Source organism: Talpa occidentalis, unplaced genomic scaffold, assembly GCF_014898055.3.
Source record: "Talpa occidentalis isolate TD23 unplaced genomic scaffold, MPIMG_talOcc4v2.1 talOcc4.12, whole genome shotgun sequence".
In the NCBI taxonomy this organism is placed as follows: Eukaryota; Metazoa; Chordata; class Mammalia; order Eulipotyphla; family Talpidae; genus Talpa; species Talpa occidentalis.
Window position 1 is genome coordinate 39388067 of NW_023601212.1, and position 27517 is coordinate 39415583.

Genomic DNA, 27517 nt, shown 5'->3' on the forward strand with positions numbered 1-27517 from the left:
AACACTAAGAGCATTTATTCTCCCCCAGTTACCCCTGTTGTTGATACATTTTTTTTATTAAAGATTTATTTATTTATGCATACAAGAACTGGGGTGTAAGTCAGAGGTGTGGGGGTGAGTGAGAGGATTCACCAGAGACAGAGTGGGGCTCAGAACAGGCAGATTGATTGAAGTACACTGCTGAGGGGAGCAGTGGAGAGTCAGGAGAGGTCTGCTTCGCCATGTGGGTCACCTCCCTGGCCGGGGATCAAACTCGTGCTTCAGTGGCTGCGGGTAGCTTATTAGTGCTGCATCTTAACTCCTTGCGCCACCAGGGAGGCCCCGTCTAGATTTTTTAAATGGGTTCCCTTCCCCTACCCCCCCCACTGAAAACTCAGTGTACACCAGACTTTCTCCCTGAACCTTTATGAACTTGGTTTTATTATTGCTTTCTCCCTCTCTTGAGGCCCATGTTATAGTCCTGAGTGACTTGCCCCTTCTCACCTGTTGTCACATCCTGTCATCCCTCCTTCTAACCTCACTCAATCCACAGTGGAAAGGCCATGGGTCCTCACCCATGCTGCTCCAGTTCTCTGCATGATGTGGTCTCTTGCCCACCATCTTCATTCTATCTTTATTGGGCGGCAACCTTCAGTGGCTGCCATCTTCATTTGAGTTGGCATAAAGAACCTGTGGTGTCTCCTATATTTCCAGGTATCCTCAGATAACTCTAGCTCAGTTCTGAACCTGGAACCAGGCAGTGAGTCTGCATTTTCCTTGGAGCAGGTCCATAGCATAAGACATGTTCTCAAAGAGACCTCTGTCACACAGTGGTGATAGCTCCAGACCTTCCCTGGCTGGCTGGCTTTAGCCCAAGAGGCAGATCCAGGTACTTTCCACCTAGCAAGCATTACCCAGCACCACATCTTTGTGTGTTCCTCCCTGTTCCTCCCACTTAGGACATCTTTACATCCTTCCCTCCACCAGCTACCACTGTAGTCAGTTTCTCTGAGGGTCATGGCTACTGTGTCCTCACTTCCCAGTAGTTGTTGGTGAATTGTTGATGTCAGAACTGTAATCTGCCTGTCTCTTCTTTGTTTCTGTCAGAACACTGTCAAACTGGGCATATGAATTTGACAAGTGGGCCCCCTCGGTGGTGAAGGTGTCCTATAAGGTATGTCACAGCCTGAGGAGGTGAATGTGTCTATGGGCAGGCGAGGAGGGTAGGAAGTACAGATAAATGAGGACAGAAGTCACCTTGCATTAATGATACAACTCATACACTTGCATTTTCTTATGTTATGCACAGATTCATACTGTTAATACAGATTTGGAATCAATTATTTTGGAAAGGTAATACTTAATTTTTCAAGTGAACTTAATTTGTGGAACATAGTGACATTAATGCACTCACTGGCACATTTTATTTGTTTCACCTGACCTATGGTTAAAACCCATTGTTGTCCCATGACTTAATGAGTCTGTGCCATGGGCTCCTAGAAAACAGGGGACTTGTGAACCCTCTGCTAGCCTGCTTTGAGTGCCATACATCATTTCACCCTGTGAAGTGGGGCGAATTGTGCTTGTTGTCCTGTTAGGACAATATTTACTATCAGGGCCAGGTTGTATCCCTGGCTTCTGGACTCCAGGTCTGGGCCCTGTGTTATGATCCTGTGTTACGAGGGACTTGGCCTCATGATGGGGTTAATGGGGTCCTAACAGTTAGAATAGCATCATGTGGGGAGAACTTGGTACATTTGAAGAGCTACAAGTTATTCTATTGGCAAGAGCTTATGTAAGAGACCTAGTTACACAGTCTTTCTGGAACGTTAACTTTGAGAAAGTGCTGGGCCCTGGTTATGTGGATCAGGAGTTTGGAACTGGAGAGAGGTTGGAACTGTCACCAGGGAGATCATGGTGACCTGCACCATATGGGAGGCATTGAGGGATGCCAGGTTTCCCTGCATGGAGGCCAGAAGTGGGACCCTTTCTGGGGAGAGAAGCTGATCAGTCATCAGGATCTGGGTAGGTGGTGGTATAGCCAGCAAGCTTCCTGGAGGACCCAGGCCACATAGACCCCACATTTCTTTCTCCCTGCATTTGGCACTCTGTATATCCATGTGGGTGGACAGGGCCAGCAGCCGTGCTGGAGCTTTTCTCCGGGAGGCTGAGGTATGCATGTTGTCTTTTCCATCACAGGGTTCTCCGGCAGCCAGACGTGCTTTCGTCCCCCAGCTCCGGAGTGGGAAGTTCAATGTCTTACTGACGACATATGAGTACATCATCAAAGACAAGCATATCCTTGCAAAGGTAGCGTGTCTGCATATAAAACACACTAGGAAGCACGCGAGCCCTTCCTGATCCAGGATTGGTGTGTGTGTGTGTTACTATACCTATCTTCAGAGTCTCCTAGAAGTTATTTCTCAGCCCTTCTCATGCATGTATGTTAAAAAGCAGCAGCTCTATATAGGAAAGGCCTGGGTCAAGAGTGACCTCCAGTTTGCCTTGCTGACTGACAGATGCACAGACTGGCCTGGTATCATGTCCAGAGTTGGGGGCCATCTATGCAGCATGAAGGCTAGCTCTCTTCAGGCTTTTCAGCCCATCTTCCCTCCAGGGTCCTAGGAGACTAGTCTTGTCACCACCTGTCTCTAGTGGCCTTGGCCCTCCTTCTGTGCTGGCTGAGTCTCTCCCACCACAGCCCATGAGTAACAGGCCCACAAAGCACCCTGAGGCCCAATGTTCTGTGGGTCTTGGGCCATTGCTTTGGCATGGTCTGTGAACATAAATGTAAGCTGGGATTTATCTTGGCCTCTCACCTGAAGACTCATACCACTAGAATTGGTATCTCGCTTGTGCCTTTTGGACATGTAATCATCCATAGCCTCCGGATGTCACCCAGCCACCCAGAACTCACACTTAACCTACCTGTGTTTGCTTCTGCCTTTAGAGGCACTGCCTGCTGATTGGAAAATGTACCCATTACTGAAACCTTGTCTCTTGGGGGCCTCTAATCAGTGAGGGGTGTGTTATTACTGAGGTTTTGTTCTATGCCATATGCCAGCTTATAATAATTTTGAAAACCAAAGTAGATTTCTACAAGCTGGTTTATTCACCAATAGCAGTCACTGGTGTGTCTCTCTATCTGTTTTCCGTTTACATCCACAATTTATAGCGGCTGCATTTTATGAACAGGGTCCTATTCATAAGACACTTAGGTCCATATTCTCCATCTCCATGTGCTCTTCTGCCTAGAGCCTTCTTGCCTAATGGCTGTGAGATGCTCCATCAGCCTGGGTAGCCCTTTACCTGTTCTCCCCTGACCATCTGCTCTTGGACCCACAGATCCGTTGGAAGTACATGATCGTTGACGAAGGGCACCGCATGAAGAATCACCACTGCAAGCTGACTCAGGTCCTCAACACACACTATGTGGCACCCCGCCGCCTGCTGCTCACAGGCACACCACTGCAGAACAAGCTTCCCGAGCTCTGGGCACTTCTCAACTTCCTGCTGCCCACCATCTTCAAGAGCTGCAGCACCTTTGAGCAGTGGTTCAATGCGCCGTTTGCCATGACTGGAGAGAAGGTGTGTGTATATGTGTCTGTATGTGTAACCAGCCATGGAGGGGAGGGGAGGGGGGTGAAGAGTGAAGTGGTAGGCTGTCTGCAGAGTAGCTGTGGCCAGTAGACTCTGCTGGCATGTGTGAGCTGAGGATCCATCACAATAGGCTTGGCTCAGGCTGGATGCTGGGGCCCTAGTCTATGTCTTCTTGCAGCAAGGCAGCTCTGGCACCCAAGACTGGAGGAGCCATGAAAGTTGTCAAGGAAAGGCAGAGATCCTCAGAGTGAACAACGGGAGATGCTCAGTTTACTGACCCTGTGTCCCAGGAACTGAGAGGGGACAGTGAGGAACATGGCCCTGGGGCCATTCAGGGGTCTGTGAAAGTTTGTGGGACCCTTAAATGTTTCAGTCACAGGAGCCATGTGGTTGAATTGTGTATATTGGTTTTCAAAGGGCACTGTAGCCAGCGTCTCAATGCCAACTGTATGACTGTGGTAGTATTGTCAGTCTAATCACCAAACTCTTGCACATGTGCTGTCAGGGGCGGCAGGGGTTCATCACTTGATGAAGTCCCCAAACTGACTGTCAGCATGAGCTTACAGTGCTGTTGGGGTTTATTGTTTGCGGACTGACTGCATATTCTGTTGAAAGAGGTTACAAGCCTAGTGACTGATGTGGGCACAGCTCTGGAGGGTAGCAAGACATAGCCCAAAGCAGCTGTGCCCGATTTTGAGGTTTTCCTTGGACAGATCTGGGACAGCTGGGGTCTCCCCTTTCTGACACCACTCAAGGCAGAAACCCTTCTGAAAGAGAAAGACGGCCTTTCCAAGAGTCTCCTAATAATGTTTTAAGTTTCAGATTCCCAGAGCCCCATCTCAAGAACTGGGCTGCAAATGCTTAGTTTCGTGTGATTTTTTTTTTTTTTTTTTTTTAAGATTTATTTACTTATTTATACAAGCACTGGGTCCAGTCAGAAGTGCGGGAGGGTGAGAGAATTCACCAGAGCCAGAGTGGGGAACAGAGCAGGCAGAACGACGAAATACACTGCTGAGGGCAGCAGCGGGCGCTGCAGGAGAGGTCTGCGCGCCATGTGGGACCCTCACCAGCGGCCGGGGATCGAACTGGCGCTGCAGAGGCTGCGGGCAGCTTCGCAGCACAGCGCTCAACCGCTGCGCCACCAGGGGAGGCCCAGTTTCGTGTATTTTTAAGTAGAGCAAAAAGTCTCCCAAGAGATTATCAGGGCACCCAAAAAAGAAAAGTTCAGGTGTTACTTTATTTTCTCAAGTTTTTTCTTGACCTAAAGTCAAAGACATCTTAAAGCAGCATTTCTTTTACTCCATCCTCCCCGGGCTGAGAGCAGACTTGGGGCTAGCAGTAACAGAAATCTCCATGAGAGTTATCTAGTTTACACCAAGTGTCTGAGAACGTGCCCCTCACAGTGCCATCTGGCTTTTGTTTGGCCATAATAGTGGTTTGTAGACACACAACTTATATACCTTTTGAGAGGCAACACACCATGCTGCTGTTTCTTTTGGTAAAAGTGTCAGAATATTGTGCCCTGGAACCTTCAGTTCCATGTCCCGGAAATTCAATGGAAGGTTCCAGATGCTCCTATTTTTCCAAAGGAAGAAGGTACTTTGTCAGGCCCCCGTAATGCATAAGGCAGTCTGAAAGATACTTAGTGCAAAATGACTCCAAAATGACCCTGTCCAACACTCCCTACTCACCCAAGTCCCTGCCTCTCACTCCCTCCCTCTGGAGTTAATGTTTGGTTTGGGTGTCTGCTGGGGGGTTCAGGTGGACCTGAATGAGGAGGAAACCATCCTTATCATCCGTCGCCTCCACAAAGTGCTACGACCCTTCCTGCTCCGGAGGCTCAAGAAGGAGGTTGAGGCCCAGTTGCCTGAAAAGGTAATGTGGGTGTTTTGAGCAAGAAAGCCACGATGAAATGTTGATGGGGGATGGTTCCCTAGGGTGAGCCTAGTCTGTCATCTCTCCTGTAGTCACTCCATCCACCCATGAAGGGGAAGGCAGGTTGGAGCACTGAATCCCACTTGCTTCAGGAACCGTGATGCCTGAGCTGGTTCTACCCAACCATGTCAGGGACTTGGAGGCCATGGACTTAGGGTTGGGTCTGCTCCCCTACTCAGGATGGCTCTGGATTCTTGCCCAGGGACCTGGTCCCACATTGGCCCCAGGTACCCTCTCTTCTCCCCTGCTCTGGTCAGGGAGTCCCTCACCCCAGTTACCCCTCCAGTTACACTTGCCCTTTCTTTTCTGCCCAGCTGTGGCAGGGCCTTTGAAAGGTGGTCAAGTTGTCCTTTGTGCCCCAAGATCTCTCTCTCTCTCTCTCTCTCTCTCTCTCTCTCTCTCTCTCTTCCTCTCTCTCTTCCTCTCTCTCTTTCTCTCTCTCTTTCTCTCTTTCTCTCCCCTCTTCTTCCCCCTCTCTCCCGCTCCCTCCCTCTCTCTCCCCTCTCTCTTTCTCTCTGCCCTGGTACACTATTACAGCCCAAGTCTCCCCTCACCTCCCTGACTTAGGGGGAGTGAGTTCCTCCTTGTTACCTGCATGTGCCCAATCAGAACACACTTTCTGGGGCTCAGGATGCTCACAGATTGACACAGGCCTAGGCTGGAGTTTAGCTTCTGACTTCTTGGACTCCCCCTGACTGGCACCATATCCCCCTGCAGGTGGAGTACGTCATCAAGTGTGACATGTCTGCCCTGCAGCGTGTACTCTACCGACACATGCAGGCCAAGGGGGTGCTGTTGACTGACGGCTCGGAAAAGGACAAGAAGGTTGGTCTGGGGACCCACCAGCTGTGTGGGACTTGAGCACAGTGTAGCCAGTGGCCCTCCTGCCTCCTTGGGGTTTATTGTTGAGGTCAAGGTCAAGGACAATCTGTGGGTGATCCTGAGGATGTCAGCAGATATGGTAAGCTCATGTAGAGAGGTCAGTGGAAACGGGTACATGTCTTATTTGTGGGTCGCATTTGTCTGGTATCCTCTTTTGTTTATGAAATGCTAGCTCCCACAGGTGTCTCAGTAGCAGCATGGGACCCAGCACTGATCTCAGCAGAATTAGAATATTCTAGTGAATTTTCCCAGCTGGGAAAGAACTGTAGCCACTGAACCCCACTTCCGCCTTGTTGTTATCAAGTAAAATTGGGGATTCTAGTGGAAAGGAGTGAGGACTGTGTGGATTGCTGCACTCTGAGGGTACCAGATTATTCCCGCCCAGCTCCCCTCACCAGTACTAATTGTACACCCAGGGGGGTGTACCAACTTCCCCTGTTCTGGGCTCAGTATCCTGAATTCCACTCTGCCTCCCCTTTCCTTCACTAGATACGGTGTTTGGACCCCTTTTTATCTGAGCTGTTGCGGTAGCACATTTATTGATTTACTTCCAGCATTCAGCACCCAACCCCCACTCCTACACATCCTTCCTCTCCCTCTAACCAGAAGTTTTTCAAAGTTACCATGCCTCTTCTGGTTGTAGCCCCAGAGTGACTCCCTATAATGTTATGCTTAGAACAAAGCATTCTGATTCAACTTCAGCTCTTTGCAAGTCTTATTTCTTTTTTGTCCCACCATCTGCTATCCACCTACCACCCTTTCAAGTGTGCCAGGTGGTCTCTGCTCCCCCTAGGGCTCTATTCAAGCTTCTGAGCCCCATAGCCGCCAGCTCCTTACTCCTGATTTCCCTGCCAAAAGTTATACTTCCCTCTGAAAGCTTATTTACAGTCCTCCCACCACTTGCTCCACCCCACCCCAGCAGAAGACCTGATTTGAGAACCTCTTTTCTGCCTCTCCAGGGCAAAGGTGGCACCAAGACCCTGATGAACACCATCATGCAACTGAGGAAGATCTGCAACCACCCATATATGTTTCAGCACATTGAGGTGAGGCCCGTTCCCAGGGATGAGGGGCCTGGCAGCAGTGTGAACTTGTGGGAGTTAGTTCACGCATAAGGCCCATCTCTCAGAGATACCTGCTTGTGGTGGGCCCCTTGGCAGAGCCAGCGTTTTAAATAATAGCTTTTATCATATTAAATAGATAATGCCTGTATATTTGTCTCTTGATTTTCGGTTTGCAAGTACTTATTGTAAAGAGTCCAAATGGTATAGGGAAATAGGCTCTAGAAACCAAAGCCCGCAATCGAATGATCACTGGTGCATTCAGAGATTGTTGTTTGGGATCATTTTCCTATTTGATATGTTCTGCTACCTCTGTTTGTGGGCACACTAAATTCTCCCAGCCATGACTGTGGCCCCTGCCACCCCAGGTTGGAGTACTGAGAGCAACCTCCCTCTTCATGAAGTCGCTGGGTTAGATCGTTTTGGGCTATAATCTCCTTTGAGAATCTGGATTCTTGCTTCTGAAAAACACATGTCTGTATTTTGTCATAAAGCTTCAGGGTCATTGCAAATCCCTTGATACTCCTGGCATTCCAGTTCAGCACTCAAGGACAGTTGTGCTCTGTCCTTATAAGCCCTTTTTGGTGGTTGAGAGTGTTAATGCTGTGACTTCTTTCCTTTGTTGGAAGAGCACCAGGGAAGGGGTGTGTGTCAGTGGGTTCAGTGTCTCTGTGGCCTGAAAGCCACTGTGGACAATTGCTGAGCACTGGTGTGAAGACTCAGAGGCATGGGGCTGGGTGCCGTTCCTGCCCCGCACTGACCCATCTCTGGTTCCGTTGCAGGAGTCCTTTTCCGAACACTTGGGGTTCACCGGCGGCATCGTCCAAGGGTGAGAAGCTTCCCAGCTTAATGGGGGTGGGCAGACAGTGAATATAGAGGTGCTTCTCACTTGTTTGGTTGGCTTTATTGTTATATTTGTCCAGCTGCAAAGATGGTTCATTTATAGGAGAAATTTTAGAAACTCTAAATGAACCCAAGGGAAATGTCCACACTTTGAGAGTTGACCACTTGAAACCCTGATAGGCAGATCTGGCTTCCAGACCCCTCCTCTCTACCTCTGGGCTCTGTGACTCTTGACAACTTTCTTAACGCATCTGAGCCTGAACTCTCTTTGCCAACTGGGAGATACTCTTTAGATAATGCACTGTCCATCTTGCTGTGGGTGTACTTTCTCCAGCATTGTTTATGTGCAGCTCAGACATTAAACCCTGGTGTTGGATGTGGATTCAGCCTCTAGATTTCACCACTGCAAGCAGCCAGCCTTTTGAAAAAACATTCTGGTGCTAAAGCTATCATTTCTTTGTCTGTACTAGTAAGCCATTACCGTGAGCAGAGGCACCAACTGAAAGAGAAAGATTTCTTGTGCTGTTTTAAGTTTTATACCAAGTTGCATAATGGGGTCCCACAGATCTGTGTTGGCATCCTGCCCCTGGCATATTACCACTGTACCCCCAGGCTTCTTCCCACATCTGTAAACTGTGGATTCTTAGCCCTGCGTATGGTGTGGTGCAGGCACTCTCCGATTTGAGTTTTCGCTCCCAGGTGTTCTTTAACAGAAGAAAGACAAGTCCCAACTTCCTAGGGTAGCCATTGTTCATCATTGTCACAACAGCAGCATCTCTTTTATTCTTACAAGTATCCAGGTTGGACAGTAATACATAGTCGTCCTTAACCAGCGGAGGCCTGCATTTATTTTAGTTGAAATAATTTTGCTGAAATGTTGGGTGGGGGTCATAACATTGCCTAGAAAGCCATTTCTCGCCCCTGTGCCTAATGACCAGTCTACTTAGGCGGGCTCTGGTCAGCCTGGAAATGGGAGCCGAGCTTCCTCCTCTGCCCACCTGCAAGATGCCAGTGTTAACATTATTATGCGTGTTCTTCCCCCACCTCTGCTCACCAGACTAGACCTGTACCGAGCTTCAGGGAAATTTGAGCTTCTCGATAGAATACTTCCTAAGCTCCGTGCCACCAACCATAAAGTGCTGCTGTTCTGTCAGATGACCTCCCTCATGACGATCATGGAAGATTATTTTGCATATCGTGGCTTTAAATACCTCAGACTTGATGGTGAGTATGACCAAGAGAGAGAAGTTTTGTTAAAGGGCTTTGTTATCCATTGCTGCTGAAGCTTCTGGCTGGTGTGCCCTCCTTCCCAAGTCATGGCACACTGAGTGGCATAGGCTTATAGGGCTGGAAAGGAAGGCCCTGGAAACATTATAACTGGATCAGAGCCCACGGTCTGGGAGAATAGCTGATCTGGATATGGCACCTCAGGTCACCCAAACACAAGCATTTGCACTACTGTGCTGGGACCAGTGGTTAAAGGGTACACAATGGTCCTGTTTGGTTGAAGTAACAGAAATTTGTATTCTGTGGGCAGAAGAGGAAAAGTCTTGATTAGACTCACATAACTAAACCCCAGGGGTTAACTTGCTTCAGGCACAGCTGAGTCCAGGTATGCAGATGATATTGGAAGGAAATATCCTGAGCTCTTGACTCCACTTTCCTCTATCTTGGCTTCATTCTCAGGCATCCTGTCTAGGCTTCCTTTCTGCCTACTCTTTGTCCCCAAGAGAAACCCATCTTTTTCCCAAGGTGACTAGGGACTGGCTCTTAGTAATCCGCTGTAAGCCACACACCTATCTCTCCACTGCCCGGGTGGCTGTGAGCTGCTGTCAGTTAGGCCTAGAGCTGGAGTCAGGCAGCAGGAGGGCTCGGCAGGGAAGCAGATGCCTTAGGGGCAAGAGCAACACTTCCCCCATAACAGCACTTCTTTGAGACTGTGTACTCTCATGAGAAATCCCATTCCTGCTTTTTCTCCAGCACGCGGGAGCTCCAGGGAGGAGGGAGCTGAGCGAGAACCTGTCAGATGCTGATAGGACCCAGTGGTCTGACACTGTCCAATGGGCAGGAAGACCTGATGGAGAATTCCCCACTTTGTCAGACAGCTATAGTGAGCAGAACTTGTGAGGAAAATGAACTTGGGAGCTGCTGGGGCAAACACAGCTAAACACGTTTCTTCTTCCCAATACCACTTCTCAAACCATTCATATAAGCTGGTTGCCAGGTGCATCTCCATGGCAGCACACCAAACCTATGTCCCCATTTTGGTGTTCATTGTACAACTTGTAGAAATGTGATTTCCCATACCTCTGACTTGTGGCTGCTGGAAGGATCCACTAGTGGGAATGTGCCCTGTCCCCTCTCCCCCTACCCATTTGCCCGCTTTCAGCTGGATCTTGAAATTCCATCGAGGGCAACCTTTCTAAGCGCAAATCTGATCTTATTCCCACTATACCCCCACCTCCTTCAGGGGCTTCCTTTGTGGTATGTCATTATTGGTGTGGTCACACCTCACTTCATCCCTGCCTCTATGCTCTGACATCTCTAAGCTGCCTCTCAAGTCTTTCAGGGGCCATGCCTTTGTGAGAGTCGGTCCTGGGAAATATAAGCCCTCAGAGAAGAGGCCATATTCAGAAAGCATTTTCCTGCCCACCCCTGCTTGTCCATTTGCCTTATTTTTTTCCTTCTCCCTGGTGAGTCCTCTTGTAAAGATGAACTTTTGTATGCTTGACCATGAAGGTGTCCTTTAGTACCTTGCACGGTCACTGCCACAGGAATAGAAAATCCGGTAAAGAATGGGCAAAGGGTGGGGGCTCAGTGGCATGCTGTAAAATAAAACCTTCCACCATGGGAGTGGCAAGAGTTGGTGGGAAAGATGTGTTCTTCTACCTACATGGCTCCTTTCCTGTCCCAGGCCTCAGCCCTTCTTGGAGCACGGGACAGCTATAGGCATATCTAGAGCTCAGGCTTCACCATGAGGCTTAGGCCAGTGGCAAAAAATATTTAATTTTTGTTTTATTACCAAAAATGATTCCCGATTTTGCCAAAGGCACCTTTGAACTGGCAGGAACCTGAGGGGCTTAGATATTCCTCTTAATACAGTGCTGAGGATCATGTCCTAGGCTGTCCTATGAGAAACCCTATGTCTTGATGACAGGAAATAAATCCCTCATAAGCTCCTGTACTTGCCTGTATATGGTTCTCTTTGTCAACCCAGAAAATCCATGGCAGTAGCTTCTGAGACCCCTTGGGCATTTTTGGGAGGGGAGGTATTATTCCTAGTATCTCCTGCTGCCCATGAAATAGCTGGGCAGAGGTCTATGGCAACAAAATGGCTGACAGGGCAGCCTCTATCTCCCAAGAGCCCCATTTTACATAGAGACACATGGGCCTTTTGGGACTCATTTCTGTTTCCTCCAGGCCAGGGGAATGTCATTCAATAGTGTCACTGTAAATCTTGGGTGCCTACTAATGGTTGCCCATGGCCATGTGTTAAGTGTGGCTGTGGCTTAGGTGGCCCCATAGGACACATTTGGGCACTGTCCCCACACTCCAAAGGTATTCCTCGGTCTCCATACCACCACATGCATTCACCTTGCTAATAACTGTTCTCTCTGCGCCCGGCAGGAACCACAAAGGCAGAAGACCGGGGCATGCTGCTGAAAACCTTCAATGAACCAGGTTCCGAGTACTTCATTTTCCTCCTCAGCACCCGGGCTGGGGGACTTGGGCTGAATCTCCAGTCGGCCGACACTGTGATCATTTTTGACAGTGACTGGAACCCCCACCAGGTAAAGCATCTGGCATCCTGTGGAGGGGGTTGAAACCTGGGGGATACCCAGGGGTTTGAGTGCCGCTGGCCTCCGTGAAGTTCCCTTGGGAGACAGTTGCAACAGCACCCACAGTTCCTAGGGCCTTTGGAGAGAAGCCCAGAGAGGATTTATTGTCCTATGTTTATTTAAAACATTTTAATTAAAAAATCCTGGCATTACATAAATTTGTAAAGAATGTGGAAAATGTCACAATCCTGTCGGGTTGTGGCCACCCTCACTGTTTCAGTGATGAGAGTTCTTCCGGTTGCATTTGTGGTTGTAATGAGAGTTGGAGCACACTTCATATGCTGCTGCTGCTGTTTCTTACCTGTGTACCCTACATGAGATCTGTCAGTAGATGCAGGGATAAGTTATTCTATAGTTATGATAGATCTAAAGTATTTAATTTTTCCTTGTGCTTCATAGCAAAAATTATGTTCTTGTTTTATTAAGAAATGCAAATACCAATAACTCAGTAACATTGATTTAAAGAGTCTTTTTCCCCTCACTCACTGATCCCACTTTTCTCTGAGCACATGCCAGGACCCATACACGTATGTTCTATTTTTGACACAAATAAAGAATGTTCTAGCACCTTTCATCTTTTCAGTAGTCAGTGTGTTCCACCTCTCTGTGTGAACCCAATGGGGCTCTACCTAATCATTTAATTGGCTGCTAGCTGTCTCAGCTTATGGCAGTTCTGAGACTTTCACTCAAACACCAATTGATAGGCTGGGTTTTCTGTTTCTCAGCATGACTACGAGCCTCTCAGGAGCCCTCTGATACTTTCTCTGAGTTCCCTGAGAAGTGGGATTGCATGGGCCGCAGGAGTGTCCCCTTCATGTTCTGGTCCCTTCTGCCAAAGTGACATCTGGAAACCTACCCCTGTTTTCTCTTCCACTGACAGAATATGAGCACGCCCTTCCTCATAGTCTGGAGGCTCTGGTTATCAATGTATAATTTTAGCCTATCTGCTGGGCAGATGTCCTAAGTGATTGCTAGTATCCCTTCCCACTGTCATCCTGAAGGGTTGTTCCTGACAAGATCTTGATGATTGGGCAGTTTCCCAAGAGGTGTGCCTCTCCCATTAGGAGGCGGACAGTGTGCAGAAACTCCTGTGTAGCTCTGTCCTGTGCCATATCAGGAGGCTGCTCAGCTCCCTGTGGCAGGGCCTGGGTGTACGCAGGAAGCTTGCAGACCTAGTTGGGCTGAATTGTGGACACAGACACTCCTGTTCCCCACCAGGTGTGGCCTGTGCCTCCCCCACTGCATGCAAATCTTGCATTCAGCCCCACTCAGCTCCTAGGTCCAGACATAGGATTTTGTGGAACCCTCTTGGTTATTCGTTGGGAGTGGTGATACAGATAGCATTGACAGCCATGCTACCACTCACTGGGCAGAGCCCGCAATGCTTTTAATAGCCTTGAGAGGGACCTGTGTCAGCAGAATTGGTTGAGGCTCAGAGAGGTTGGGCCTGCATTTCTCAGTGAGGAGATAACAGAGCTCACAACCAAACTCAAGGGCATCACCACAATGCTGCCAGATTTGGCCCCATCCTGTAAATGGTGCCTCGCCATTATGCCAGCACAACAAGCACAGGGCCCTCCTGGTGTCAGCACAATGACCCACGCAGCTATGACAAGGACTGCTTGGAATATAACTTCCGGAGTTGTCCACCAAGTCTTTCCTCCTCAGCATCCTAGTAAGGTAGAATCCTAGTCAAGTAGAAAATGATACTTCTGACAGAAATCAGGTTGAGATCTTTCTGGCACAGGCTCAAGGTCATGTTCCTGAGCTACCACCCTAATGCAGCTGGTTGTGTGGCAGAATAGCTATGCAGAAGGATGCACACAAGAATTGGGAGGTTACCTTCTCTTTTTATAGCATCAAAAGGTTGACATTCTCTAGATGTCTAAAGAGCTATCTTGAGACTGACAGGCATCTCTCCCATAGGACCTACAAGCGCAGGACCGTGCCCACCGCATTGGGCAGCAGAATGAGGTGCGGGTGCTCCGCCTCTGCACAGTCAACAGTGTGGAGGAGAAAATTCTTGCTGCAGCCAAGTACAAGCTTAACGTTGACCAGAAGGTCATCCAGGCTGGCATGTTTGACCAGAAGTCCTCCAGCCACGAGAGGCGTGCCTTCCTGCAGGCCATCCTGGAGCATGAGGAGCAGGATGAGGTGAGCACAGCACCAGCCCCCGACCCCCTCCCCAGCGTGAGTGGTGGACGCATGAGCGGCTTTCATTTTTGTTTTTTTACCTTTTTTGCACTTATTTTTTTTGCATCCCTTTGGAGTAAAGGGAGTGTGGGCTGAAAGGAACGAGGATGAGTACTTGCTTTTTCTTTGAAGTGGTTTTTTTTTCCTAAACTGCTGGTGAAAGACGCCGGATTGACAGCCCTGGAGACTGAAGTCCTCTATTTATCCACAGAGCAGACACTGCAGCACGGGCAGCGGCAGTGCCAGCTTCGCCCACACTGCCCCTCCGCCAGCGGGCGTCAACCCCGACTTGGAGGAGCCACCTCTAAAGGTGAGAGGGGTAGTTCAGTCTCCATGCCCATTCAATCCTCGGCTTCTCGGCTGAGACGGCCAGCAGGGCCCTGATCCCACGGAGTGTGCGTGTGTGTGTGCGTGTGTGCCTCTCGCTGCCGTGTGGGTCCCCATCCACCGCAGCCGGACTGGGACCGCCAGCTCATTTCCCATGGATCGCCGCCGCTCGCCTCTGAGCACGGCTGCCGCCCACCCTGGCCTCCCCACACTCGGACTAAAAATGTGAAATCTTGTAGGAAGAAGACGAAGTGCCTGATGATGAGACCGTCAACCAGATGATTGCCCGGCATGAGGAGGAGTTCGACCTGTTCATGGTGAGCGCCACGAGCACAGGTGGAAAGCTGCTTTTCTGCATCATACACCTTCAGGGTGCCAGGTTCCCACCCACATGAAGCTTGGGTGTTCTGAGGGGTTCATGTGTCCCCCCGACATCAAAGCAAAATGTGTCAGTGATGGCGACATCCCCTTCAGGTAATAGAGCTAGAGGCAGCTCTCTGGAGAGTTTCATGAAGCCTCCTAATTGACCATCTTTCTTTCCTGACCTCTAGAGTATTCTGTAGTATTCTGTGGGACACTTACACATCTCCTCCCTCAGTGACCATAATTGTTTTGTTGAGTGTTACTGGACAGGCTCTGAGTCTCCCTTTCACATGGAGTTAACAGGCCAGTCACTGGTGCAGATTTCACTCTCCACCTCTGGTGGGAAGCAGATTTGGCTCTTGACTCAGAGCCAGGTTCTTGGTCCCAGCAGGCTTTGCACCTCCTGCCAAAACCAAACCCTAGAACTGCCAGCCCATTCCACTTCCTCTTCTGGGACCTTCCTATTACCTCCAGTTCTATCTAGCTCCTAAGTAGAGCTTCTATCCAGGGTCTGACATAAGAGCCAGTTTGGCCACAGCAAAACCCAGAGCTGCCGGGTAACTCCCACTGCAGCACTGGTCCTACAGACAAAAAACCTGCTCCTTGTCCATGTGTCCTTCCATGTCCACGTGTCCTCCCCGTGCTAATGCCTCTCTCCCTCTGTCCCACCCCCTTACTGGGACTCTCCAGCGCATGGACCTAGACCGCAGGCGTGAGGAGGCCCGCAACCCCAAGCGGAAGCCACGGTTAATGGAGGAGGATGAGCTTCCCTCGTGGATCATCAAGGATGATGCTGAGGTGGAGCGGCTGACCTGTGAGGAGGAGGAGGAAAAGATGTTTGGCCGTGGCTCCCGCCATCGCAAGGAAGTAGACTACAGCGACTCACTGACTGAGAAGCAGTGGCTCAAGGTACATGCTGGAGAGGGCCAGTGAGGGGCAAGCCTTGAAAGATTAGAGGCTGAGTGTACATGAGAGGTGCAGGGGGTGAGAGGAGTCACTAGAGACAGAGTGGGGAGCACAACAGGCAGAGACACTGAAATACACTGCTGGAGGGGAGCAGTGGGCAAAACAGGAGAGGTCTGTTGTGCATGTGTGTCAGCTCCCTGGCTGGGGATTGAACTCAGGTCGTCATGGCAGTAGTACTGAGACTTAACCTCTAGGCCACCAGGGAGGCCCCACACTGAGACTTCTAATGTGAGGTCAGGTATGGTCAGTTCCCCCTGACCACATGTAAGGAAGGCATGTTCTTGCCCCTGAGTAGCTTAAATCTCACTTCAGGATGTAATCGGCTTTTCAACTATATAGAGCCACCTCTCTACGAGGTTAAGTTATAATATTGCCTATCTCAGCCTGAAAATGGTCTTTTAAGTATCTGTCCACAGGGCAAAAAACACAGTAGCAGATTTGTGATTGTCACATTATCCTGAAAGGCAGTTGGGTACACTGACCAGGGGTCAGGCATCCTGGAGTTGAGTTTGTCACCCTTGCACACCATTCTGGCGTCTGGGAAGGAGAAGGCACATGCCCTTAACTGAGGCTCGCGGTTGCAGCTGTTCCTAAGGTGACGTTTAGTGCATATGGACAGCAGTAGCTTCAAATGACTGAGTCAGAGCCATGAATGCTCCTCCCACTTGCCCACCCCAGCTGAGGGCCCACTGCACCTGCACTAGGTACCGTGGCCAGCACTGAGCTCAGCACCAGTGTTGTAGCAATACATCAGATTCTCCCCGCTCCAGGGACTTGAGTTCCTAGAAGATGGTCAAAATCCAACCCTGAGGTTATTATCCCTGAAGCAACATTTCCCAGAAGGCATATGACATCTTTTTAGCTGTTCCTTGCTGAGTGCTACACCACATAAAAGTGATGCTTCCTGCCTAGGCCTCTGATCAGGCCCTCAGAATCACCTGGATTAACTACCTCTGGAGCCCCACACTCTGTATGGCCCAGCATCCTTGGTCCCGTCCTAGAAGTTCAGAACATCCCAAATTTGCCAGCTTGCCCACTGAACTGTGTGTGAGAGGGCCATTGAAACATGCTACAGAAACAGGTGAAGCTTGGAGGAGATGGATGGGGTGTCACAGTCCCCAGCCATTGGCCCAGAACTCCAGGCCCAAGAAGTGAACCCCTGATTAGGAAACGTGGGCCTAACCACAGACCAGGTCAGGTGCTGGCATTGTTACCAGCAGGGTTACCACATTCTTAAATCAATGCACGCCTTTTAAAAGACAGTTGCTCATATACTAATATTGTCTTAAGCACATCTCCTTTTTTAATTTTGTTTTTAGTTGTAATTTATGTACCACAGAATTTACCTGTTTAAGATACATAGTTTTTGGTGTTTTTAAGAGTTGTTCAGCTACCACAGCAAATTAATTTTAGAACATTTTCATCACAATACAATGAAGCCCTTTCTTCTTTAGCTCACTCCCCAAAATTCCCCCATCCCTTGGCCTCCACTCACCTGTTTTCTGTCCCTTCAAATTTTCCTGTTTTGGACATTCATATAAATGGTATTATGCAATATGTGAACCTTTGGTGTCTGGCTTCTTCCACTTAACAAAATATTTTCAAGGTTCATCCATGTCGAAGCATGACTCAGTCCCTTCTATAGCTGAAGTATTAATATTCCACTGTGTGATCAGACCACATGTTTATCCACTCTAGCTGATGGAGATTGAGGTTGTTTCCATGTTTTGGCTGTTATAAATAATGCTGCTGTGAACATTCGGGTATGAGGTTTTTGAGGACATTGTGTTTTGATTCTCTTGAGTATATACCTAGAAGTAGAATTGTTGGATCAAATAGTAATTGTATGTGTAAACTTTTGTGTGCCTGCCAAATTATTCTTCACAGAGGCTGCACAATTTTACATTTCTACCATCAACATTTGAGAGTTCCAGGTTCTCCACATCCTCACCAACTCTTGTTATATGTTTTTGTCCTTAATTATTATTCTAGTGGGTCTGTAGTGGTATGTGTCTCAGTGTGGGTTTGAATTGCGTTTCCCTGGTAGCCAGTGGTCTCAATGTCTTCTTACGTGCTTCTTGGTCATTTGTGTATCTTCTTCTTCTTCTTTTTTTTTTTTTTAATTTATTTTTATACAAGAGCTGGGGTACAGGCCAGAGATGCAGGAGGATGAGAGGATTCACCAGAGACAGAGCAGGGAGCCAAACAGGCAGATGGACCGAAATACACTGCTGAGGGGAGCAGTGGGCGAGATAGGAGAGGTCTGCCGCTCCATGTGGGTCTCTCCCTGGCTGGCAGGGAATCGAACCCGCACTGCAGAGGCTGCGGACAGCTTCACAGCACTGTACTCAACCCACTGTGCCACCAGGGAAGCCCCTCCTTGCCCATGTTTTAAATGAGCTATTTGCCTTCATTGAGCTGTGGGAGTTTGTTTTTTTTGTTTTGTTTTGTTTGTTTGTTTGTTTGTTTTCAGTCTCATCACATATATAACTTGCAAATATTTTCTCCCATTTCTGTGAATTATTTTTTTATTTTCTTGATGGATTTTTTTTTTTGAAGCACAAAAGCTTTTTATTTTGATGAAGTTCAATTTATATGTTTTTCTCTCTCTATTTGTGCTTTATATCACGTCTGAGAGTCTGTTGCCAAATCCAAGTCACAAAAATTTAACCCTCTATTTTCTTTCAAGAACTTTAGATTTGAGGCTTCTATATCCGTAAATCTTTTTGAGTTAATGTTTGCAAACAACAACAAAAGTTTGCAAACAGCATGATGTAGGCATTCTTTTACATGTGGATTTCCAGCACTATTTTTTGAAAAGACTGCTCTTTCCTTATCGAGCACATAGCTTTTTGTATGTCAATTCCATTTACATCAATTAAAAATACGTTCATTTGCCCAACACAAAAATACATTCTCTGTTTTAGCAGTGGACTTATAATTGGTACCACTTTTCCAGGAGCCACTCTTGTACTGTATATACCAAAACCCTTCAGAATGTTCTGACTCTCACCCTACGTGTCTTGGTCATGGGACCAGAGACCTTGGTATTCGATTTCTAGGACTCACAGTTACCACAAACTTGATGGTAATAACAATAGTGACTTTGAAAAACAAACAAACAAAACTGAATTATTCTGTGAGTGTGAGACCCAGTCATAATTGCAGCCAATAAATTCAGAACACCTCCCAGCATATATCTGCAGGTCCAGACCCTGCTCCCTTTTCTGACTCTAAGCTCCCCTAGAAACTTGGCTTCCTATCACTTTGTTTTTGGAGGTAGAACATGCAAGTTAGTTGTTCTCATTGAAAGTTAATGTATCAGGGCTATTTTTAAATTCATGTTGTTTATAATCATATCCTTTGGTTCAACAATTTCACTTCAGGAATCTACTAGAAAGGCAGATATCAGTCATGGCTTTACTCACAACGGCACACACTACCCAATGTAAACAACCCAGATGCCCCAAAAGGGGGAGATTAAGCCACACTGTACCATGAATTCTGAACAGATTATCAAAAAATTCTGTTGCAGAGAAATGACAACAAGTATACCAAGGATATAGTAAGCAAAAACATGAGTCTTGATGTGGTATGTGGATGTGATTTCAGTATTTCTTCATTGTGCACAAGAGCATGGAGGTGTGGGAAGCCTTCTGGAGGTAGATTAGTGGTGATGGCTGCACATGATGTGAATGTACTTAATACTGCTGAACTGTGCACTTGAAACTGGTTAGAGTGGTTAATTTTATGTTAAACATGTTTTATACAATTAAAAAGAAATGCAGAGGGTTGAAAGCAGAGGATTAACAATATCACCTCTGGGTGGTGGATTGCAGTATTCTGTTCTTCCATCACCACTCTGTGAAGATATAACTCTAATTCATAAAGAAGTGGAACTGTTTAAGGATGGGTTTGGATGGGTGCATGCTAGGGGCAGTGCTGGCTTTGCACAGCCTCCTGGAGCCTATCAGGAGTCCCAGGACAGCCTATCCTGTACCAGCTGGGCCCTATAGGTTTGCGTCTCGGTCTCTTCTTGTCAACCTCGGTGCTGGCTGTCCTATTTTACCACTATTGACCCTGAAGGCCATCGAGGAGGGCACGCTGGAGGAGATCGAAGAGGAGGTCCGGCAGAAGAAATCATCTCGGAAGCGCAAGCGAGATAGTGACGCCGGCTCCTCCACCCCGACCACCAGCACCCGCAGCCGAGATAAGGATGATGAGAGCAAGAAGCAGAAGAAACGTGGGCGACCTCCTGCCGAGAAGCTGTCCCCTAACCCTCCCAACCTTACCAAGAAGATGAAGAAGATTGTGGATGCTGTGATCAAGTACAAGGACAGGTAAGCCGAGGGATGGGGTGGGCAGATCTTGGGGGTCCCTGGAGAGGCCTTGCTGGCCTGTGGGCACTGGGCACTGACTTTCCAGCTGTCTGCTTTCATTCAGTCACTCCACAAGGACTGGTTGTATCTATTTCTCAGTGCCCCTGCCCTATGGTACCCATTTCTGAAGAAGAAAGCATACGCGTAGTATCAGCCTTCATGAAGAGGGAACCAAAGGGGTCCTGGGGAGGTGGAGGCAGGGGACTGTTTTCAGGGAAGGTGGCATATGAGAGGAACCCTGAGGAAAGGGGGAGGGCTGGGGATGAGTGCTCCAGCAGAGGCAACTGCAGGTGGAAAAGCCCCAAGAATAGTGGGAACAACAGGGTTAAGGTGCAGGTGGGAAAGTCTTTGCTGGGGTGGACACCAGTCCTGTGGCCAGGGGTCTGGTCAGGGGACTGTGGGGCTGGAGCAGAGAGTTGACATTTTCCATCTCTAGTCTCTCCATCTCACTGCCTTTTCCCTTCACTGTGTGACAAGAAGCCTGGTTGTTTCCCTATGCTATCATGATGAGCTGCCAGGTTGAGAACATAGATCAGACTCCACCCCAGGCATTGGGTTTCCTGCCCTCAGAGTCAAGCTGAGTACTAGAAAATGCTTGTCTCCAAGAAGATGTGCGTGTTCTGCTGGCACAAGGTGAATTGAGTGAGCTATAGACGGAAGCCAAGGCACAGGGCATGCACTTCACTCAGAATTGGGCTCCTGCTTATTTCTGGTACCTGCTGGTAGCCAGTAGGGCTATCTCGTTCTGAGGAGGGTTATACACCTAGATTTTATAGTAAGTCATGAAGCAAGGTGAAGATAGAGGGGAAAATGTCTGAGCGTGAACCCTTGGCATCACTTGTAGATACTCTTACCAAGAGTGAAATTTTGGTGGTGGTGACACTTGTTCTAAATAAGGAATACTACTTGCCCTTTAAAAAGTATCTTTTATGATTAGAAGAGAAACAGCTGCCAAAGAGGAAAAGAGGCACAATCAAAATCAACCATTAGAGATCTCCAAAATAATGTAAAATTTCACAAGGGAAAAAGACCAACAGTTATTTAAAATACAGAATTTGAGGCCTCCCTGGTGGCACAGGGGTTCGTCTCAGTGCTATCAAGCTATTGCCAGCCATTGTGGCATGAGTTCGATCCCCAGCCAGGCCACTAACCCACATGGCACAGCAGACCTCTCCTTTCTTGCTCCCCTCAGCAGTGTATTTCAGTAGATCTGCCTCTTCTGCTCCCTACTCTGTCTCTGTTGAATCCTCTCACCCCCTATACCTCTGATCTAGACCCCAGTTCTTGTATGCATAAATAAAATAAATCTTTAAAAATAATACAGAATTTGCACAAATCCCATGAAAATGATAGACCCTAATGTTTTTTTCCTAATGATATTCTTGCAAGGGAAACTTTAAAGAAGACCCTTGAAGATCAGTAAGACAAAAATAATTATACCAAAATCATACTGATCCTTTGGAAATCCCTATGGAGATGAACCACCTTGTCCCTACTTATACCACTTGCGTATTTTAATTTGAAATGGATTATAGTCATGCATGTATGAGATGAAAAAAGTTCTAGAAAGCCTAGGAGAAAATCTTCATGGTCTTGAAGTGGGAGTGGACTTCAACAGGAAACAAGCATTCCTGTCTATCAAAGGCTGTATGAATTAGACTTCATTAAACTTAAGAACATCCATGCATTAAAGGACACCCTCATGAAGATAGCAAAAGGTGCCACAGTTTGAAAAGACAATGCAGTTTTAAAATGGAGAAAATATATGAAATAGAAACTTCCCAGAAGGGGTGCCCAGTCAACTCAGGATCATTGCAGCAACATCCTGACATCACAGAAACATACAATAAAACAAATGTAAAGCCAAAATGGCCTAGGTTTTGAACCTTAAGTGTTGGCGAGGATGTGGAGCCTCTGAACTTCATGTGCTTATTGGCGCACAGCTCTTCAGCAGTGTTATCCAAAGCACAGTGTGCAAACCAACCTGGCCCAGCCATCCTGGTCCTAGTGGTAATTGACACAACTGTGCATATGTCACCCGGGAACTTCCAGGTTGGTGAGACCCACTTTGACAAGAACACCAACCCTGATGTCACCTAGCTGTGCTCCCAGCCGATACCAGACTCTGGGCAGGATGCCTCAGGAGGAACTGGTGCGTGATCTGTCTTTAACTTCATGTCTTCTTGGAATGGATCATGTCACAGGACTGGGATTTTTCCGCTAGACGGGGAAGGACTATAAGGAGTTAGAAGCAGGACAGCAAATGGGTCATTAAAGGAAGCCTGCCACGTGCTGGCATTGAGATTGAAGTGATCTATCCTTGCTCTGGTTCGCTGGTCACAGGGGAAGAGGTCGGCAGGGGACATAGGAGAGATAGTCAGGTTCACTTCGTTGAAAAGTTACCTCGTGGCAGTTGTTTTCAGAGTTGCTTAGGAACAAAGTCGACCTTTTTTAATGGGTTTTTTTTTGTTTGTTTGTTTGTTTTTTTAATTTTCTAGAGGCATGTCTTATTTATTTATTTATTATTTGTTTGTTTGTTTGGTTTATACATGCACTGGGTACAGTCAGAAGCACGGGAGGGTGAGAGAATTCACCAGAGCCAGAGCGGGGAGCAGAGCAGGCAGAAGGACCAAAGTACACTGCTAAGGGGAGCAGCGGGCGGCAGGAGAGGTCTGCGCGCCATGCGGGACCCTCCTCTGGTGGCCGGGGAGCAGCCGGGGATCGAACTGGTGCCGCAGCGGCTGCGGGCAGCCTCGCAACCCAGCGCTCAACCGCTGCGCCACCGGGGAGGCCCTTTAATGGGTTTTTTTTTTATAATGTTTGTACAAACTGGGGAAACTACAGGGGAAATAACCATATGGTTCACTCTGTTGTAAGATTGGGGACCAGTCCACAGACTACCCTCACTTTTGACACGAACTACAGGTAGGGTTCAGGGGCCCCCCCAAGACCACCCACAATCTTTGTAATTCTCAAGGATTCACAGGAATGGAAGCTGTTAAGTTTCCAGAAGCAAGAGGATACAGAGGAAAATCAGCATGGGAAGAAGCTCATGGGTCAGCATCAAGTTCGTTCCATACACAGAGCTTCCAGTGGCCCTCTCCCCTGGAGTTGCAGACAGCACAGCCTTCCTGGCTGTGTTATGAGACAGCACGCACAGAGTTTTGCCAACCAGAAAGGCTCAAGTGTCCAGTTTCCACTGTACCTTGGTACAGACACACCTGACCACTATATGCTGCCCTTGGTCTCCAGTCCCTCTGCGGGCTGAGCTGACACCACGCCACTTAGTACCCTTACCCTAAATTAGTTAAACCATTAGACCCAGGACCCCCAGTTAAACAAGGTACCCTATCAAGGGAAGACACTCCAGGGGCTTAGAAATCCTTCTAAGGAATTGGGGTGATGGCACCTGGGGGTTGAAGGGGCAAGGCCAGACCTCTCTTTGGACCAGGTTAGATTCTTTACCATGTTTGCCTCATAATTGTGACACACCTGGAAGGTTCTGAGGGACCAACTATAGTGGCAAATAAATGGTCACAGCTATGACACAAGAAGAGCACTGGAGTGGGGACAATTGAAGATAGCTTGACATCCCTGCCTTGTCCCAAACTTTCAGTTGCTCATTTCCAGAAGAGAAAATGAAAGATGGATTTTTCTTTAAAAACCATTTGCTGGTCCTACCCTGGTGGCGCAGCGGTTGAGCACTGGGCTGTGAGGCTGCCCCCAGCCTCTGCAGCGCCGGTTCGTTCCCAGGCTGCCGGCAAGAGTCCCCAAAAAAAAACCATTTGCGTTCCATAACTCCACAGTTAAACTCTGTAATTGAGTTAAGCGTGGACTCTGAGGAGAGAATGAGTTGTTACAGCTTGGTTTTTCCTGGATGCCAAAGAATGATGGCAAGGCATTTTCTTGTCTGAATTCAGAGATGGGAACCTGCCTCGCTGAGCAGAATGGCTTGGCACCCCTAAATTGTGCAGCTAGTCTTGAATGGATCTTGGTGAAGAGGCACTTCCCACTGTGGGGCCACAGTAAGAAAAAGCTTGAGAGTCTGCGGTACCACACCACTGATGGGCGCCAGCACAGGCCATCCCAGGGTACACGGTAGCTTCTGGTACCAGTGCCACTTACACAGAGCCTGTGTATAAATGGAACCACGGAAGGAGGAGGAGGGAGTGAGCACCACAGGCTGAGGGGACAGCAGCATGTACAGGGACCCAGAGACTGAGTGTCCTGCATCCAGATGCCTCTGGGGGATAGGCCTACATGCAGGGCTTTGAGATAATTTCTCCTTGGTGGTTGGAGTTTCAAACTGCATTGAGAACCCACCAGTCAGCCACCAGAATCAACACCAGAATTATGAAGTAGGACATTTTTACTTTAAAATCTAAACCTGCTTGTAAGTCAGGGCAGACTCTGGTCAAGTTGGGACCTTGTCTTAGGCCTTTGTGTGGTGCCCATTGGAGTCTTCATCCCTTGCTCCTTCAGAAGGAGTTAGCTGCTGGTGACTGAGGCATTCAGGCAGCATCACCAAAATGCTCGGGGCACATCCTTTGGTACCTTTGGGAAGGTTTCAGTGCAGGGTGTATGCTGTAAGGCACTGCCTCAGCAGACAGAGGACTCCCCTCTCCCCCAAAAGAGCCACCTTGGGTACTCTTTAGGTTGGAGTATGGTGCTCAGACATTCACAGCTGCAAGGCAGACTCCTTTCTGCTATGAAGACCATTTTGAGGTGTTAACATCTCCTGAACTTGATGACCATGCCAAGATCACAGAATAGGTCACTTGTTTCTTGGGAACACTAGACCAGATGGCCAGAAAGATGGTGCTATATCCAGACCAAACAGGTTAAGCTCCCCAGGGCTCCTAAGCCCAACAAACAGGCCCTCTGTGTCCCCCAGCCCTTTGCCCTGCCAGAAGGCAGCAGCTCTGTAACACCAGAACTTGAATGTCAGAGAGACTGGGTTCAACCTTTATTTTCCAAGCACCCTCAGAAGTACAGGCATCTACATGGGGTTGTGGAGACCCCACAGCCCAAGAAATAACATGGGCTGTGCACGTGGCCCTATGAACAGTCCCAAGTTCACTGTGGGTAAAGGAGGGTTCTGGCCACGTCTCAGTCGCAGGTTTTCCCGGACTGGCAGTCACTGCCCTGAGCAGTGCTGTCCCAATGCTCTTGCATTAGCCCTGTACCTCCTCAGTCAGAAAGCAGGTGTCTCTTCAGAGTTGAAAGGTTGTTCCTTGATTTGCAAGAAAAAGAGGAACAGTATAACAAGCCCCAAGGAAGGTTGTTAGGCTAAAGTATTCTCCAAAAGAGGCCACCACGGGTGACTCCAAGCCCCTGAGGTCCCAGAAGTGATGGGAGACAGTGAGTGGGTAGATCTGGGACAGGGAGACTTCAGGGTTCAACAGACTAAGGCTTTGGTGTCCCTGGGAATGGTTATGCTCTGGGAGAAGACACGGAGGCGGGATATCTTGGGAAAAGTGCTGGTTCCCTTCTTCAACATCAGGGCCAATCAGAGCCTGAAGGTGGGCAAGGACCAAACTGAGAGCCCAGTGGGGCTCATTGAGCTGTGCAGAGATTCTGAGCCCACCACAGCCTTTGCTGGAAGAAACTCCACCTGCCCTGTTATTTCCGTCCCTAGGCTTTTCTCCCTGATGGTGATCTCCATGGTGGAACCACTTCATGCCAAGAAAAAGAAAACAGGGCAACTAGTTTAGAAGGATCTGAAAACTAGAATTACATAAAAGCTTTAAACATACCTGGCCTCTGGAAACAAGTAGATGGGGTGATCAGGTCACAACTTCACCCCCACACTGCTGCCTCTATCAGAGGCCCATGAGAGAGCCTTCTAGAGTGCTCAGAGTATTGCTGCAAGCATTTCCCTGCTGTGCCAAGGAAAAGCAAAAATGTGTCTATGAAAATAGAAGATAATCAATAGGTAAAACAGGAGGTATAAAATGGAAAGTTCTACATGGCTTAAAAACAAGAAGGAAGAGGAAAAGACGGATTAAAAAGTCCAGTCAAGTCTATGAGAAATCACACACCAAAAAAGGTAATGTTTAAAATAAAGCCAAGAGGGCCTCCCTGATGGTGCAAAGGGTTGAGTCTTAGCACTGTGAAGCTATCAGCAGCCACTGCAGTGTGAGTTTGATTCCTAGCCAGGGAGCTACCCACATGGCGCAGCAGACCTCTCCTGTCTCACCTGCTGCTCCCCTCAGCAGTGTATTTCAGTCAGCCCACCTATTCTGCTCCCCTCTGTCCCTGTTGAATCCTCTCACCCCCCATGCCTCTGGCCTATACAGTTCTTGTGTGCATAAGTAGATAAAGATAAATCTTTTGTAAAATAAAGTCAAGAGATACCTAGATAAAAGAATAGAAAGATGAATTGAGAAGTCTACAAGGTGAAACTAGCTAAAAAAAAATCAGTTAAATTTAGAAGTTTGCAGGAATGAAGAATGAGTTGGTGTGCAGGGAAAAGGCCCTCTCAGCCCTGTACCCCTCAACTTGTCCTGTTCCTCAATGTAGACCAGAGGATCCCTAGTGTCTTCCGATCCCTTTGTGGTATCCCGTGGACCTTGTCATTTACGGGGCTTGAGGCCTCATCTACATGGAGCTGCAGTAGTAACAACAGGACACAGTGATTCAGAAAGGCAGCACACAGCCCCCCAGGGTGCCTTGGGCCTGTCTATGCTTGTATGGCCAACCCTGCCACCTCTGGCAGAAACCTGGGGGGGACCAACCTTGCTTTGCCTATCATTTGCATCTTCTCTCTGGTCCTGAGAAATGTTCTTTGCATTGTCACAAATGGATCATGGGTGTTCTGTCCTTTGTCCTCCTGGTTACCCATGGTTAATGTATTCTGAGCACCTGCCACTTTTTTTTTTTAAGTTTTTTTAATAAATCTTCATCTTTTATCTTTTTAAAAGATTTGTTTATTTATGCATACAAGAATTAGGGTACAGGCCAGAGGGGTGGTGGGGAGGTGAGAGCATCCACCAGAGACAGAGTGGGGAGCAGAACATCTACTCAACATTTGAGTAGATGCAGATCTACTCAAATACACTGCTGAGGGGCGCTTTGAGCAAAGCAGGAGAGGTCTGCTGTGCCATGTTGGTAGCTCCCTGGCCTGGGTTCAAACTCACCATCAAGGTGG

General features: G+C 48.2%; 1 protein-coding gene across 6 annotated transcripts in view; it reads left to right on the plus strand.

Annotated features, from left to right (window-relative positions):
- The window catches only part of SMARCA4 (SWI/SNF related, matrix associated, actin dependent regulator of chromatin, subfamily a, member 4), an 89926-nt gene that overhangs the window by 53526 nt on the left and 8883 nt on the right, over positions 1-27517 (plus strand). For 4 of the 6 annotated variants that reach the window (XM_037505819.1, XM_054693274.1, XM_054693275.1 and 1 more), the window contains 14 exons: positions 1087-1153; positions 2179-2289; positions 3325-3567; positions 5341-5454; positions 6232-6339; positions 7356-7442; positions 8240-8286; positions 9358-9524; positions 11928-12091; positions 14066-14293; positions 14544-14642; positions 14899-14976; positions 15713-15931; positions 20075-20328. In XM_037505819.1, coding sequence (XP_037361716.1) covers positions 1087-1153; positions 2179-2289; positions 3325-3567; positions 5341-5454; positions 6232-6339; positions 7356-7442; positions 8240-8286; positions 9358-9524; positions 11928-12091; positions 14066-14293; positions 14544-14642; positions 14899-14976; positions 15713-15931; positions 20075-20328 — 1986 coding nt within the window. The remainder of the gene's footprint in view (positions 1-1086; positions 1154-2178; positions 2290-3324; positions 3568-5340; positions 5455-6231; positions 6340-7355; positions 7443-8239; positions 8287-9357; positions 9525-11927; positions 12092-14065; positions 14294-14543; positions 14643-14898; positions 14977-15712; positions 15932-20074; positions 20329-27517) is intronic. The other 2 variants (XM_037505823.1, XM_054693273.1) reach the window with 1 other exon arrangement.